The following is a 13,101-nucleotide window of genomic DNA, read 5'->3' as shown; positions in this document are numbered from 1 at the left end:
GACACAGGAAGTCTGAATCTGTCGTGCAGAAAGGAAACACCGTCAAGAGAAAGAATATGTCGAACCATAGAGTAGGTTCTGGAATTTGGCTGCATCTGTTTCTCTGGAACCCCTACCATAGCCCCCCGATTTGAACTGCGATGTCTCTGATGCTTCCCCATACACAGCATCATTTCCTCTCATGAACAAACAAGGGAAACATAGCCTCGACAATATTGCTATGAAATGGAGGGTACAATCATCAGCAAGTATACAAAGAGTTACCAGCAGATTGCAATCAAACTGCTCTCAGGGCACCCTAGCCAAAGTCATACAGAAGCCAATCATTAATGACGTTTTATTTGGTATTTTCATTATCTGCTTGGATGATGAAATAACAAGAATTTCTATAATTTACAGATTACTTTTTGGGAAGGCAAATGCTTTGAAGGTCAAGATCAGAATTCAAAACCATCTCACTTTGGAGATCGGATAGAAACTAATGAAATGAAAAGAACTACACTCAAGAAAAAGTGCACAGATTACAAGTATGTTTTCTATGGAATAAATGTCTATACATTTTTCAGGCGTTTATAGCAACCATGAACTTAATACAAATAATAATGCAATGCTGTGGTAAAAAGAAGTACTTAAGGTATCAGGCTACAGCAGGCACCAAGGGGCTGACGCATACCCACTCAGCCTAGATTTGATACACATGGGAAGCCTAATCAGAGTGCTGTGGGGGAGCTATAAAGGCAATGCCAGCTCATAGGGCACTCAGGTCTCTTCAAGGAGGAAATGAGTAATATTTTTTGTAGTCTTTGAGGAGAAGGGTAGCTTCACAAGACAAACACTTCAAACTCTTTGACAAACAAGTTCTGTTCAAGGAAGAAGATTTTAAAAATTGATAAAAGGTAAGTGATACAGACATGTACCACAATGAAAGTTTATGTTATGCAAGGAGAAAAGAGGTAAGAGTAATAGCTTTAAAAATAACTAGAAGTGGTGGCCTCCTAGCACCTGATGCTTTGAGAGGCTGCTATTTACATGAGCTATTTGTGACAGAATAGCTGTGAAATATAGGGGGGATAATTATTCTGCTCTACTTGGTGCTGATGAGTCCTCCAGCTGAAATATTGTCTTATCTCTGGTAATGAACTATAAAGTAGGCAAACTGGAGAGATTCCAGAGGACTGTAAGAAGACCGAGAGACTTAATCTATAGTAAAGCCTGAATAACTATCCTTATCCCCATTAAAGAGAGATGGCTGGGAGCAAGGAATGCAAGTATCTCAAAATGGTCTTAGCCACAGCTCTCTAAGATAGGAATATATTGATTACACATACTAAAGACTTAAATTAGTAACTAGGGAATCTTAACTTGAAAGAATAATTAAGCACTCAGGTGAGATATCTAGAAAAAAAAAACAGAATTCCTGATGTTGGAGAGTTCTGAATGCATTAGGTGAAAATCTGCTAAGCAATCATCTAGCCATATTAACCCTACTTCAAGTGCAAAAGAATAATCCTGAGGCTCCTCTTGGTTCTATGCTTCTGTAAGTCTAAATCTTAACATCTTTGACATTACTACGTGAGTGACTAACAGAGACTCAAACGGTACTTTAAAAAATTCTGCTCTCTAATACTCACCTTAAAGATACTCTACATAAGTAACTTAGACATAGACTCTCAGTTTAAGTAAAATCTTTTGCCTAAAAAGCTGTACTGTTAGGCGTGTTGATAAAACTAACGGAAAACCACTCAAGAACCTAAAGACCCAATTAACAGGTTGTCTTCTTATACTCCCGGGACGTATACCCGAGGTCCCTCTCTACTGAGGAGAGAATGAAGCAGTCAGTACTGCATACTGCTATTGCTCTGACAGACTGGGCCCTAGAATCCAAGGGATGGTTCTGAAATAAAGCACAGTGGTTCTGGAAAAAAAAGCCTAGCTCAGGAAGCTTCTAAATTATGCATGCTCTAGGATGTGATACTAAGCAAGACAGTACTTTGTACGTGCTATTGCAGATTCCTCCCTAAACTAAAAGCAATGGCCTTTGGATCCTGAAAAGGATATACTTCTGCTTTGGCAATATGCCACTAAAGTTCTAAGTACGCTTTACACAAAGTTAGCGTAGTGGACTACATCATTAATTTCCAAAGTCTATGCCCTGTATTCCTTTTCTTTTTTGCTGTCCAATATGCTGTTATCTGTTCTATCCCTCTACTCTGCCCTGGTGAGACCCCACCTGGAGTACTGTGTCCAGTTCTGGAGCCCCCAACACAAGAAGGACATGGACCAGTTGGAGAGGAGGGCCACGAAGATGATCAGAGGGCTGGAGCACCTCTCTTATGAGGCCAGGCTGAGAGAGTTGGGGCTGTTCAGCCTGGAGAAGAGGAGGCTCTGGGGAGACCTGATAGCGGTCTTCCAGTACCTCAAGGGGGCCTACAAGAAAGATGGGGAGAGGCTGTTTAGTAGGGCCTGTTGCAATAGGACGAGAGGTAATGGTTTTAAAATAGAGGGGGGTAGATTTAGATTAGAAATTAGGAAAAAATTTTTTACGATGCGAGTTATAGAACACTGGAACAGGTTGCCCAGAAAGGTGGTGGAGGCCCCATCTCTGGAAACATTCAAGGCCAGGTTGGATGAGGCTCTGAGCAACCTGATCTAGTCAGGGATGTCCCTGCTCCTTGCAGGGGGGTTGGACTAGATGACCTTTGAAGGTCCCTTCCAACCCTAACCATTCTATGATTCTATTCTATGATTCACCTTGAATTCTAAGTCAAATAATCTGAAATTCACTACTTAAATCTGTCTAGTGTACTTTATTTGGCTCTGAAACATGTTTAAAATACGTTTTTATTAATCCTTTTAGTCTGTCAGGGAGAATATCTGGCACTGTAACACATTTTGTGCCAAAGCCCTATTTAAAGCCATAGCTTTAGACAGAGCTTATAAAACATACTTCTATGCATCTCCAAAGAACTCAGGAAAAGATTGGGATTTTTCTAGAACCAAGAAGTCCTAGTTTAGGACCTCATTTACAGACAATAATATTTAAAAAAAATAATAGTACATTTAAATACTCTGCATTTCTTGTCTACAGTTCAGGTATTTAATTTCAAGGAAATAAAAATCTATGGACAGAAGTCAACTAAAATAAATTATATAGCACTTTCTACCAACACGAGAGTATGTGCCCAGTGTGGCCTTCAGCAGTATACACCCTCTAGCAGTGAATGTGGTATTTGTAACTTGTTCCACTATTTTTTAATAAAATGCAGTCATTTTTGCTTCATCAGACATAATTGTCACTTGAACCCACTGCTCTGAATAAGTACAAAAAGATGAAAAGATACATTTGTATTGAGTGTCAGTTTTGGATAGACTACAAGAGTATACAGAAGGTGGTGCAGAAAACAAGCTCCACAGCCCCATCTGTTGGCTAATTAAGCTCTGAATAAAGGCATCTACCAGCCTTCAGCCAACAATGCTGAAGTGGAACCATTTCATTTTTTTGATACAAACCCAAGTTTTACCATCACAAATCTGGTACTTGTGCATCAGGAGCAACTTTTACTACCTAAGCGCATAATAACTGAGTTTCTAATACACTGTGCGATTTTTAATTTATTTTAAATTAGAATAACAGAGCATTCCACGTGACTAGTGCTGCTTTTTTGAGCAAGGTTGAGATTGAGTTGCTTGCATTTTCATTCTATAGTGAAATTGCAGTGTTTAAGAGGGATCCCTTCATTTTTAAGCCCAAGATAAAACCACTTGCTTCTAAACCCAAGGGCTTGAATGTAAATTTTTTGTAAAGGTATTTACTGTAGTTTTTAAGTGACAAATGTTTCTAGCTCCCATTGGTAGGGACTAAGATAGCCAGATCTTGAGCATATGATATAGATTAAATACGGCCTGATAGTGTGAAAAACATAGGTCCTAGCATCTGAGTGATTTAAAACAAAGCATCTAATTATACCATTAATAGAATAATTCCTTTGTATGAATGCAGGTCTAGTGAATAATTACAGTAGCACAGAGTACGTCCATACAGCAAGCGGAAAAAGATAACTATATGACCATGACAAGTTCAAGGGCTCTTGTAGTGGTTTTACACTATAAAATCCCACTGCAGTGAACCTATTTGTTCGATAGAAACTAAATAGAAATTAGAAATAAAAAACAGCTGCTACAAGCCTTAACTTTGGTTAAGGTCAGTTGTGATAGGGCTCTCAGTGCTGCAAATGGTGAGAGAAGAGGGTGGGGGAAAGATGACAGCTAAGGCACTTTTCCTATGTAAGCACTGGTCTATTTGGAGGAATCAAAACAAATCTTACAGACAGGGGAGGTGGCTGAATGGAAGAGCATAGAAGACAACTCAAAACTAACACAAAACTCATACACAAAAATTAATCAATGTTGAGTAAAAGTACTGCTGACTTCCTGTGTTAAATCAGCAGTGGATATTTCCATGTACTGCCAATGAGAGAGAGGAAAAAAAAAAAAAAGTGTTGATGAAAACACGCGCTCCTGTAGGAAGGACATTATCTCAAGAGTAAACTGCAGCTGTATTAACAAGTGCAAATTAAACAGCACTCAAGGTTAAAAAAAAAAAGTTTAAAAGTAGTCTGAAGCTTGAGACCTACCTGCTTGTTCCCCTAAGTTAGGTTGCATACTTGCTCTATCAAAATCTAGTCCTCTACCCCCAGCTAAAGATAACTGCTACTAGTATCATCTGAGTACAAGCAAGCAAGTTGTCATTCAAATTCTAATGGCTGTTAAACTCTGTTAGGGTCCTGCTGAAATTTGGGTATCCTATACTAAAATTTGCGTATCCAACTAAAGTTTCGGTAACTGCTGTCTTTTAAAAGCTCTTTAGAAGAAAAGGAACTAATAAAGAATCTTAGTAATGCAGGATCATGTGACTTCATTATGCTCTTCTCAGTCCAAAAACATACTTTCCTTTCAAAGAACAAAATTCTATGCCTGCTTAGGCCAGAATTATTATGAGCAATCTGTAAGATCTCTAAAAAGACATCAGCTGCTGGGCGTAGCTATCCATGCTATTATTCAAAACTCCCTAAAATAAATGGACTCCCTGTCTGTTATCCACAAACCTTCAGGTCTCCTATGTTCAACAAAAACCTTGTTCTGCAAGAAGAGCCACAAACTTAGTCCTCTTTATGCTGGAAACAATTTATATCTATTAGACTGGGGCGGGAGGAGATGGTAATCTAGCAGAGATCTTTGGGGCCTGATAGCAGAGAAGCAATAGGGAAGAGAGCTATCACATGTTTTGATCACAAGCTGAAAACAACCACAACCAAAACAGATGAAATGTGCAAGGGAAGATGGAAAAGAGTCATGACAGGTGATGGATCATGAAGTGTCCAACTTCTTGCATCCTGTCTTTGACTTAATTTAAATAGACTGTACACCCATATTACACTGACGTGCAAGAAAACAATATACATCTAAATAACAATATGGCAGACCGACTTCACTGTCAAACTCATTGCGCAAAATAACTAAAGATTATTGCATTCTACTCCCTGATATGATGCAAATATATCCAACAGATGTCAAACTGAAGAGAATAGTGTTTTAGTATGTAGAAAAGCATGGTATTGCCCTTTTAACCACCTACCCGTGGTGCTGAGAGCCAACAAACGCTGAAACAATTATTAGCACTGAGTATAACTAGCAATGTGCTGGAGTCTTCTCCATGTTGCTTTAGTAATAAGGTGCAGCCTTAGGGGAGCAGGAGAGAATCGGGATCTTATAGCTTACGTTTTAGGAGTACTGCAGAGGTGAGAAAGTAAATGATTTTCTAGATTATTTGTTGGAAAAAAAAAAAAAACAGAACTCATGAATGTCTGTTAAACTATAGCTTAGAATTCTATTTCTGCAATTTTTCAGAGAGTTGTCCTTTAATTGTATTTTTATATCGTTCTATTTTTTAATACAATTTGAGTTGAAAATTCTTTTCAACTCTTGTACGATCTACAAACTCACACTTCAGTATTCTGAAAACCTTTGTGAGGGGTGTTTCCTACAGTGACAGGATTCTGCTCTTTTTTCTTAACACAATTGCCAGACCCTCAGAGAAAGCAGTTGCACTAGCTATCAAAGAACAGCAGAAGCACTAAGAAGATTAGTAATCTACCATGACAAGTAAGATTATGATGTTTTTGAGTTGAAATGCCTGAAATGCCATGTGTGCACTTCACTCAACTCAAGTACAGAATATTACATTACTTTAAAACAAATTACATGAGGTATCACACCAAGGTATTGAACCTACCCCTCCCATTGTAATGCCATCAATAAGTGCCACATATGGCTTCTTGCAAGTGCCTGTAAGAAACATTAAAAAAATTGTACATGTTATTCAAAAAAACCAGACCTGTAACTAACGGTATAGATGACACATTTCTCCATGTCTGTCTTTAGCAAGAGCAACAGAAAAGAAATGGTAAAATATTAACTTATAATGGAGGTATTTCATGTAATTCTTAAGCAATGAAAAGAAAGGCTAGTTACTGACTTACTGCATTCTGAGTGTTGTAAAAGAACATTAAACAACCATCAAATGTCAGGTTGTTTGCTTTGCGTGTACCTGACAATTTAGCCACATCTGGCTATTATAAACAGCTTTGTAGGATGTTAGAATGTAACAGTTTCCCTTTGGATTAACACAACGTGGATTAATAGCACAGAGTGTGTACCAGCGCTCCAGTACTTTACTAAAAAGATGCATTGATAGGTTTCAGCCAAAATGTGACTATAAACTACTGCAATGCAAACTTGTTCTGTCTTGCCAACTCCGTTGCATTTTGCAATGCTGAATGTGGCTCAAGTAGGTCGAGATCATAATGTCCTAGAGCACCGCAGTTTTACCTGTCAATTTTATCTGTTGGGGCCTTCAGGAGGCATGATACTTTCAATTACCATTCATGGAAAGATTCAGAAGTTCACTGTGAAACAGCTGCCTCACACTCAGTGTTTTCATGTCAGACATAAAAGTTCAGTCAGATTGCTGCCAGAGGCATCTGCTGCAACCATGTTGCTAGCTTTTCTGCAGCAACTATAGATCCTTGTTTAAAAAAAGAACTATTTTAAAAGGTGGTTCAACCCTTCAAAGTAGTAGTCAGAAAATACAACAGAATTGCATTTTTAACTTTGTTCTTACATTAACATATAAGCTAATGCATGAGCTTTAGATGCTAGCCTTTGCACTGAATTTCTCTAGGAGCATGCTTTTCCAATCAATAGCAAATGCTGTGAAAGCAGCCCCTCTGTGTATTTTTAAGTTGTAAAATTTAAGATATAAGAAATAAATAGATCTTTTTGGCAGAAATCTCAGGCTTAAATTAATACAATCATACTGAAGATATGAAAAATCCAGGTTTTGTAATTAGATGCATTATAGACATAGAACACTGTAATAATTAAAGAAAACTCAAACATTTAAAGTGTATACCCTTGCAATATTTGAATATACTAGAATTGTTGGTTGGAAGGGACCTACAACGATCATCTAGTTCAACTGTCGCAGTAATACTATTTTTTTCAAGTACATGAAACCTTAAGTTATTTTTCTTGATGAAGGCAAGAAAGGTACATGGCAAACATACTAAAACTGGAAACCCTGTCAAACAAAGTAAAAACAACTTTTCAGAAATTACTCTTACTCTAATAACTATGCTCTTCTGTCAACCTAGGTTGATACACAACAGGTTTACCTCTCCTCTTGTAGTGACTAACATTGGATACTTTGTCTAAAAACTCAAACTGTGTTCAATCAAAGTATGTTTGAAGAAGTTTCTTCTCACCAAAACATTCAACTCTTGACTTTCACCCTAAAGAATTAATATCCCTTGTTAATACCCTTTACCCTAGTAAATTTTACTCGGTGTCTCTGCTGTTATTTACTTTAAGACCACATACTCCCAGGTTCTTTGCAATGAACTAAGGCAGTTAACTCCTAGCCTGAGTATTCATTTATGCAGCTTATTTAAATGCAAAGCTTTAACATAAGTTGATTTTCTGCTTTCTGACTAAATATTAATGATTTTATGTGCATCTATTTTTATCTCGGGTCCCCTTTGAGGTAGCTCAATGATACTTAGTGCAGAACTGCATCAATGTAATTAACCCATAGCACAAATCTAACTACCCAGAACAATGGGATAGGATAAGGTAGCTATTGTAACAGCTTAAACTAAAGAAACAAATTCTGCATGCAAGGTATAAAAATTAAATACGTTACACTACTGGTATTGAACCTGGTTAAAAAAAAAAAATTACTACTTCTATTATGTTATTGCAGTCTTTTATATATTAGCAAAGAAAGAAAGTGAATTTACATTCAAAGCCACTATTACGAAAACCGTATGACTTCAGAACTTGCTATTAAAACATACCAATCGCATTGTTCAGGATATATTCTTCTCTGAAGAAATCTTTTGTCAGTTTATCTCCAACTTTTCCTGCATCTGCAATGACTTAAGACAAATAAAAATTCCAAAGATAACAAGTTCAATAGAAAATACAATAACAGGTAAAAAATTTAATATCACGTGATAACAGTTCTTTTCCTTCAGCAATCAAACAGCATCTTAATTCTGCTTCATTTTATTTAAGAAAACTTGCTCAAACTTAAATAGGAATACAAAATTTCAAATTTGAGTAAATTCTATTATGCTGGATACTTTGTCACACACTTCTTGAGAGAGTGCAGTCCATTTTCTACACTATGGAACCCCTCCTAATGTCTAGTAGTCTTGTTTGTGATATTTCATATTGATATATGAACAGCCACTTAAAACTGACTGTACTGAAGACTCTGAATACTAAAAATAAGAAGCCAATTAGGGCATAATTTAACAATAGTCTGTGCTCCCTGTTTACCTAAAATTTAAAACAACTGCTAATTTTCACAGTTTGGAGACTTCCTACAATTTATAGTTACAAAATAATCACAGATACACTGATCATCATTGTCAGCTCTGTATCTAGCCATCTCCAACATCAGACACAAATTACCCAGTAGTAACAGAGCTACCTATTAGGACCTTTCCAATTTCTTGTAAGGAAGTTGCCAGTAATGAAAATCTGGGAAGAAAGTGGTAGAGACAAGAATGCTTTCTTCCCAGGAATAACTAGCTGCTATTACGAGTTATTCACAAAAAAATCAATTTTTACTCTTTTATATAATGTTTCAGAAGCTGTCTCCTGACAAAAAACTCACACAGCATCTGCACATCAAGGTGTTAGAAGAAGTCAAAACAACTGATCTCTCAACTGTTGTGTAGCAAACCTCCATTTACCTGAGTCACTGTAAATAAAGGAAATTAGCACAAAGTAATAACTGCCAAGGGTATGTCAAATGTTTAAGTGACTACCGTCCTTACCTCTGATGTCACCCCCAGCACAAAAAGCTTTTCCTCCAGTTCCCTTTATAATTATTAGAAAAGTTTCAGGATCTTGCTCCCAAGTCTAAAAAGAAGTAAATGTTTCCATATAAGACTAAAGTCTGTGCAAAAAGTGCTTTCTCTGTATCCTGTATAAAGTTCTTATTTTACTTTTTCAAAAAAGCAAATAAAATCATACTTAAAATAGTTTGTCTTAAACTGAAGTTTCAGAGTTAAATGCCTTCCTGCCAGTCCTGTGTCCTATTCAATCTTAACACCAGAGATCAGCAAAGCTGCCTCACGTACTTCAGAAAAATGCCTGCACAGAGCTCCCAGTCTCTGAAGGTAGCACTCCCTAGAACGGGGCCTGAAACAAACCTCAATGGGAACACAATGCTGGGGCAGAAAGCTGGCAATAGGGAAGATATAACAACATAAAATCATAAAAGTGTAAAGCTAAGATGCATGGCAAGAAAAACAGCATTTAAATTATTGATGGATTTTGTCAAAATGACTGCAACCAATGCTAGTCAAGGACTACATCAAATCAATTTGTGCACAGATGTTTTGCTAGGTACAAAGACTGGAGACACTAGTACAAGACTCCAGCAGTGGTGCAACCACATTGAGAAAATGTTGCCTTTTGCAGGCTTTGTTTTTCACCTTAAACTACGCTTATGTATTCCTTATTTAAGTAAGAGTACCCAGACAAAAGAGAGACAAGTCATTTCTGTATACCAGCAACTGCACTTAAAATTACGCTACCTTTAAAGGTTGTGCTTCAAATAAAGCCTGGTACTCAGCACTGCAAATTTTTTTTTTTTCATTAACTGTTCTTCAGAGAATGCATAAATTTGCAACACAACTGCCTACCAAAATACCAAAAGGCAGGCAACTATCCAAGAAAGACTGGCATCTAATAAGTTTGACTTTGTGCCTATGATAAACGTTAAAAAAAGACTATTTGCATGCTTAAAATTTCACATTACTTCACTAGCTTGTAGAAACAATGCTTGCAAATCCATAAAGTTCTTTAAGGAATGACACTGAAATGCCACCTTCTTTAAGAACTGACACTTTGCTTCCTAATGACTTGTACCTTTTATTTCAGCCACACAGCCTCTCTGCAAAACATGCACCCAATCAAGTGGCAACACCACTGTATAGCTTGGAATTCGTGCATGCCAACTGACCAGTTGCCAAAAGGAACATATAAACTCTGAGAATTGTTTGGTTGTAATTCAGTCCTGGCTGCAATATGGGTCTCTCTTATCTATCCAGATGCTGAACTTAACTTTGTCTGACAGCTTGTTTCTTAGAAAGAGGAGAAGACACGTCAAACGTGCTCAAAACTGTCTGTTTCTTCCCATGCTATAAATCTGGGCTGATTGGCAAATGCACTCACGCAGACTTTCACTCTTTTTAAATTGATACACTAAGAAGAGTCACACTGAATTTTAAAATGGGGTTTGGATAATGTAAGTATAGTGGATGGGTAGAAGCAGAGCTACTAACCTTTATTTGTGGATAAATTTGTTGGATCATAGAAAAAGTTAGTGCATTGAGAGCCTTGGGTCTATTCAAAGTTATTATTCCTGCACCTCCTCTCTTTTCCAACAACACTTCAGCTGTTGAATCTGTATGCTTAGACATTTTCTGTACATGCAAAAACAAATAAACAAAGCAAGTGTCATCAGTTAGATACCTTGAGTAACACACTTACAAGAGTAATTATGAAAATATATTCTTAAAACACACTAAAAACATAAAACATGGGTTTTGGAATTGTATGCGAAGGCTTTCTCACTGTACTTCAAGATTTATTTACATTTCCTAAACAGTTCTTTTGGAACTACTTTGTTTGAGTCTTTCAGAGTAATAACCTTCAGACAAGTTTTTGAGCCGCACATTCTTTGACAATGACATTTGAGTTCATTTTAAAGAAAACACAAAACCATAGTTCTTTAAGACTTGACATTCTGAAAATACCTGCAACAATTACAACAATGACAGTTCCATGTGTCCCTACTGGCAGTTTTACACTGTAAAACCAAACATACCCATTGCTTTGTAAGTAACTTTTTAACAGTAGAGAACAAATCACTAAACTATTTTCAGGTTGGTTTCAAACTCACAGTTGAATGATATTTAAGGAATATAGAGACACTAACATAGAAACTAACTGTAAAAGTAGATAAGGCCAAAATAACTAAACTTTAAACTACAGTATAATAGAAATTTGTAACAAAGTGCTCAAAGACATGGGCAATGTTATGCCTGAGCAATAAATGATGACATTCAGAACCACTGTGAGCAGACACATTAGAAGTCACATGTACTGTCTGTCTCAGGGGAGTTAAGAGTCCTAAAAGCTTCCAAGTCAGTCAAACGAGATGCTGTTCTTACCAGATGTTGTAATATTACTTGCAGTCTGTTAAATGGCTTCAGCCTGAAAAAGAAATATTAAGAAGATAGCTAAAACCATAAGCCAGCTACATAATCCCCAAATATGACTGCTGAATTAAGTAAAGCTTTGTCAGAAAAATTTCTGAACACAATTGTTTTACACTCTCCCTTTTAAAATCAAGTAAAATTAGAGTACGATCTTTATATCAAAACAGTTGGAAACTTTTTTCCTTACTAGTAAATAGACAGCAGATACCAATGCCAACTACTAATGTTTTCTATGTGTTCAACTTCAAGTTAGAAGAACCTGGAAATAATAAGACACAGAGTTTGGAGGGATATGTTTGATACTTAGCAGTGCGTGTCTTTTACGGATTTACTGCCTTTTTCTGGACATTTAAATACTGGCATTTTTTTTTTAATTATCTCATAAAAAACCTGTGCATTTCCAAAGCTTCCATCATGTCCAAACCTGCTCTCATGTCCTTGTGTGTATGTATATTTACATAGGGTTTGTGTAACAGCTTGGACAGGGCTCAGAGGAGATACCCATGCTGCGACATTTTGTGAATTGTGACTCAATTTAAGCCACGAGGCTGCGGTTTATTAATTGCTACTGTACTCTGTTGAGGAAGGCAGTTAGCAGCATTTGCTGGACTTCAAACAGCTCGCTTGTGACAGCGTTAATGAGCAACTTTTCTCTTTCAGCTACTTAAGAGCACAAAACACACCCAATTAACGTTACATGCTAACATCCCGGTGTCCTAAAATCGCTTTTAAGTACGTTTTAAAGTGGAAAAGCTAATCTAGGCCTGGCTAATCTCGGCCTAAATTATATTTTATACCGGTCCCAGGGGGTTACAGACCCCGGCATTAGAGGCCCTTCCAGCCGCATCGCTCCCTGCTGCGGGCGCGGCCGCCCCGCCGCCATTTAAAGCGGCTCAGAGGCGGAGGACGGGGAGCGGGGGGAGGTGTACAGGGAAAAGGCTTTCCCGTTACCTGGGCAGCGGCCACAGCACCCGGGCCGCCATGACGGCGCGGTCGATCGCCGTCATCGGGTAAACCGGTACGGTGGGGTGTCAGCCGAGAGCTTGGGGGGGGGGGGGGGGGGGGGGGGGTAGAGCGCATGCGCGGGCTCCATTTTCCCTTCAACCGGCCCGGTGCGGGAAAGCGGCCCGTCGCGCCCCGGCGGCCTGCTCGCCCCCAGGCCTCCCCCCTTCAAACAGCCCCTCTTCCAGTCAACGTAGCGACTAACAAAAGGCAGAAGGTCAGCTGGACGCCGGCGAGGGGT

At 38.1% G+C, this 13,101-nt stretch overlaps 1 protein-coding gene across 1 annotated transcript in view; it reads right to left on the bottom strand.

Moving 5' to 3' along the window:
• The window catches only part of HIBCH (3-hydroxyisobutyryl-CoA hydrolase), a 47,494-nt gene extending 34,635 nt beyond the window's left edge, over positions 1-12,859 (bottom strand). Inside the window, exons 1-6 of the mRNA XM_086750473.1 lie at positions 12,810-12,859; positions 11,811-11,853; positions 10,920-11,060; positions 9,405-9,489; positions 8,415-8,495; positions 6,293-6,345 (exon numbers count right to left, since the gene is read on the bottom strand). Of these exons, the coding sequence (XP_086606599.1) occupies positions 6,293-6,345; positions 8,415-8,495; positions 9,405-9,489; positions 10,920-11,060; positions 11,811-11,853; positions 12,810-12,841 (435 nt within the window). The 5' untranslated portion in view covers positions 12,842-12,859. The remainder of the gene's footprint in view (positions 1-6,292; positions 6,346-8,414; positions 8,496-9,404; positions 9,490-10,919; positions 11,061-11,810; positions 11,854-12,809) is intronic.
• Positions 12,860-13,101: the final 242 nt, after the last annotated feature.

Source organism: Chlamydotis macqueenii, chromosome 6 (genome assembly GCF_036417535.1).
Source record: "Chlamydotis macqueenii isolate bChlMac1 chromosome 6, bChlMac1.mat, whole genome shotgun sequence".
Classification (NCBI taxonomy): Eukaryota; Metazoa; Chordata; class Aves; order Otidiformes; family Otididae; genus Chlamydotis; species Chlamydotis macqueenii.
The sequence above is the reverse complement of the archived record's forward strand: the minus strand, read 5'-3'. Positions and strand labels throughout refer to the sequence as shown.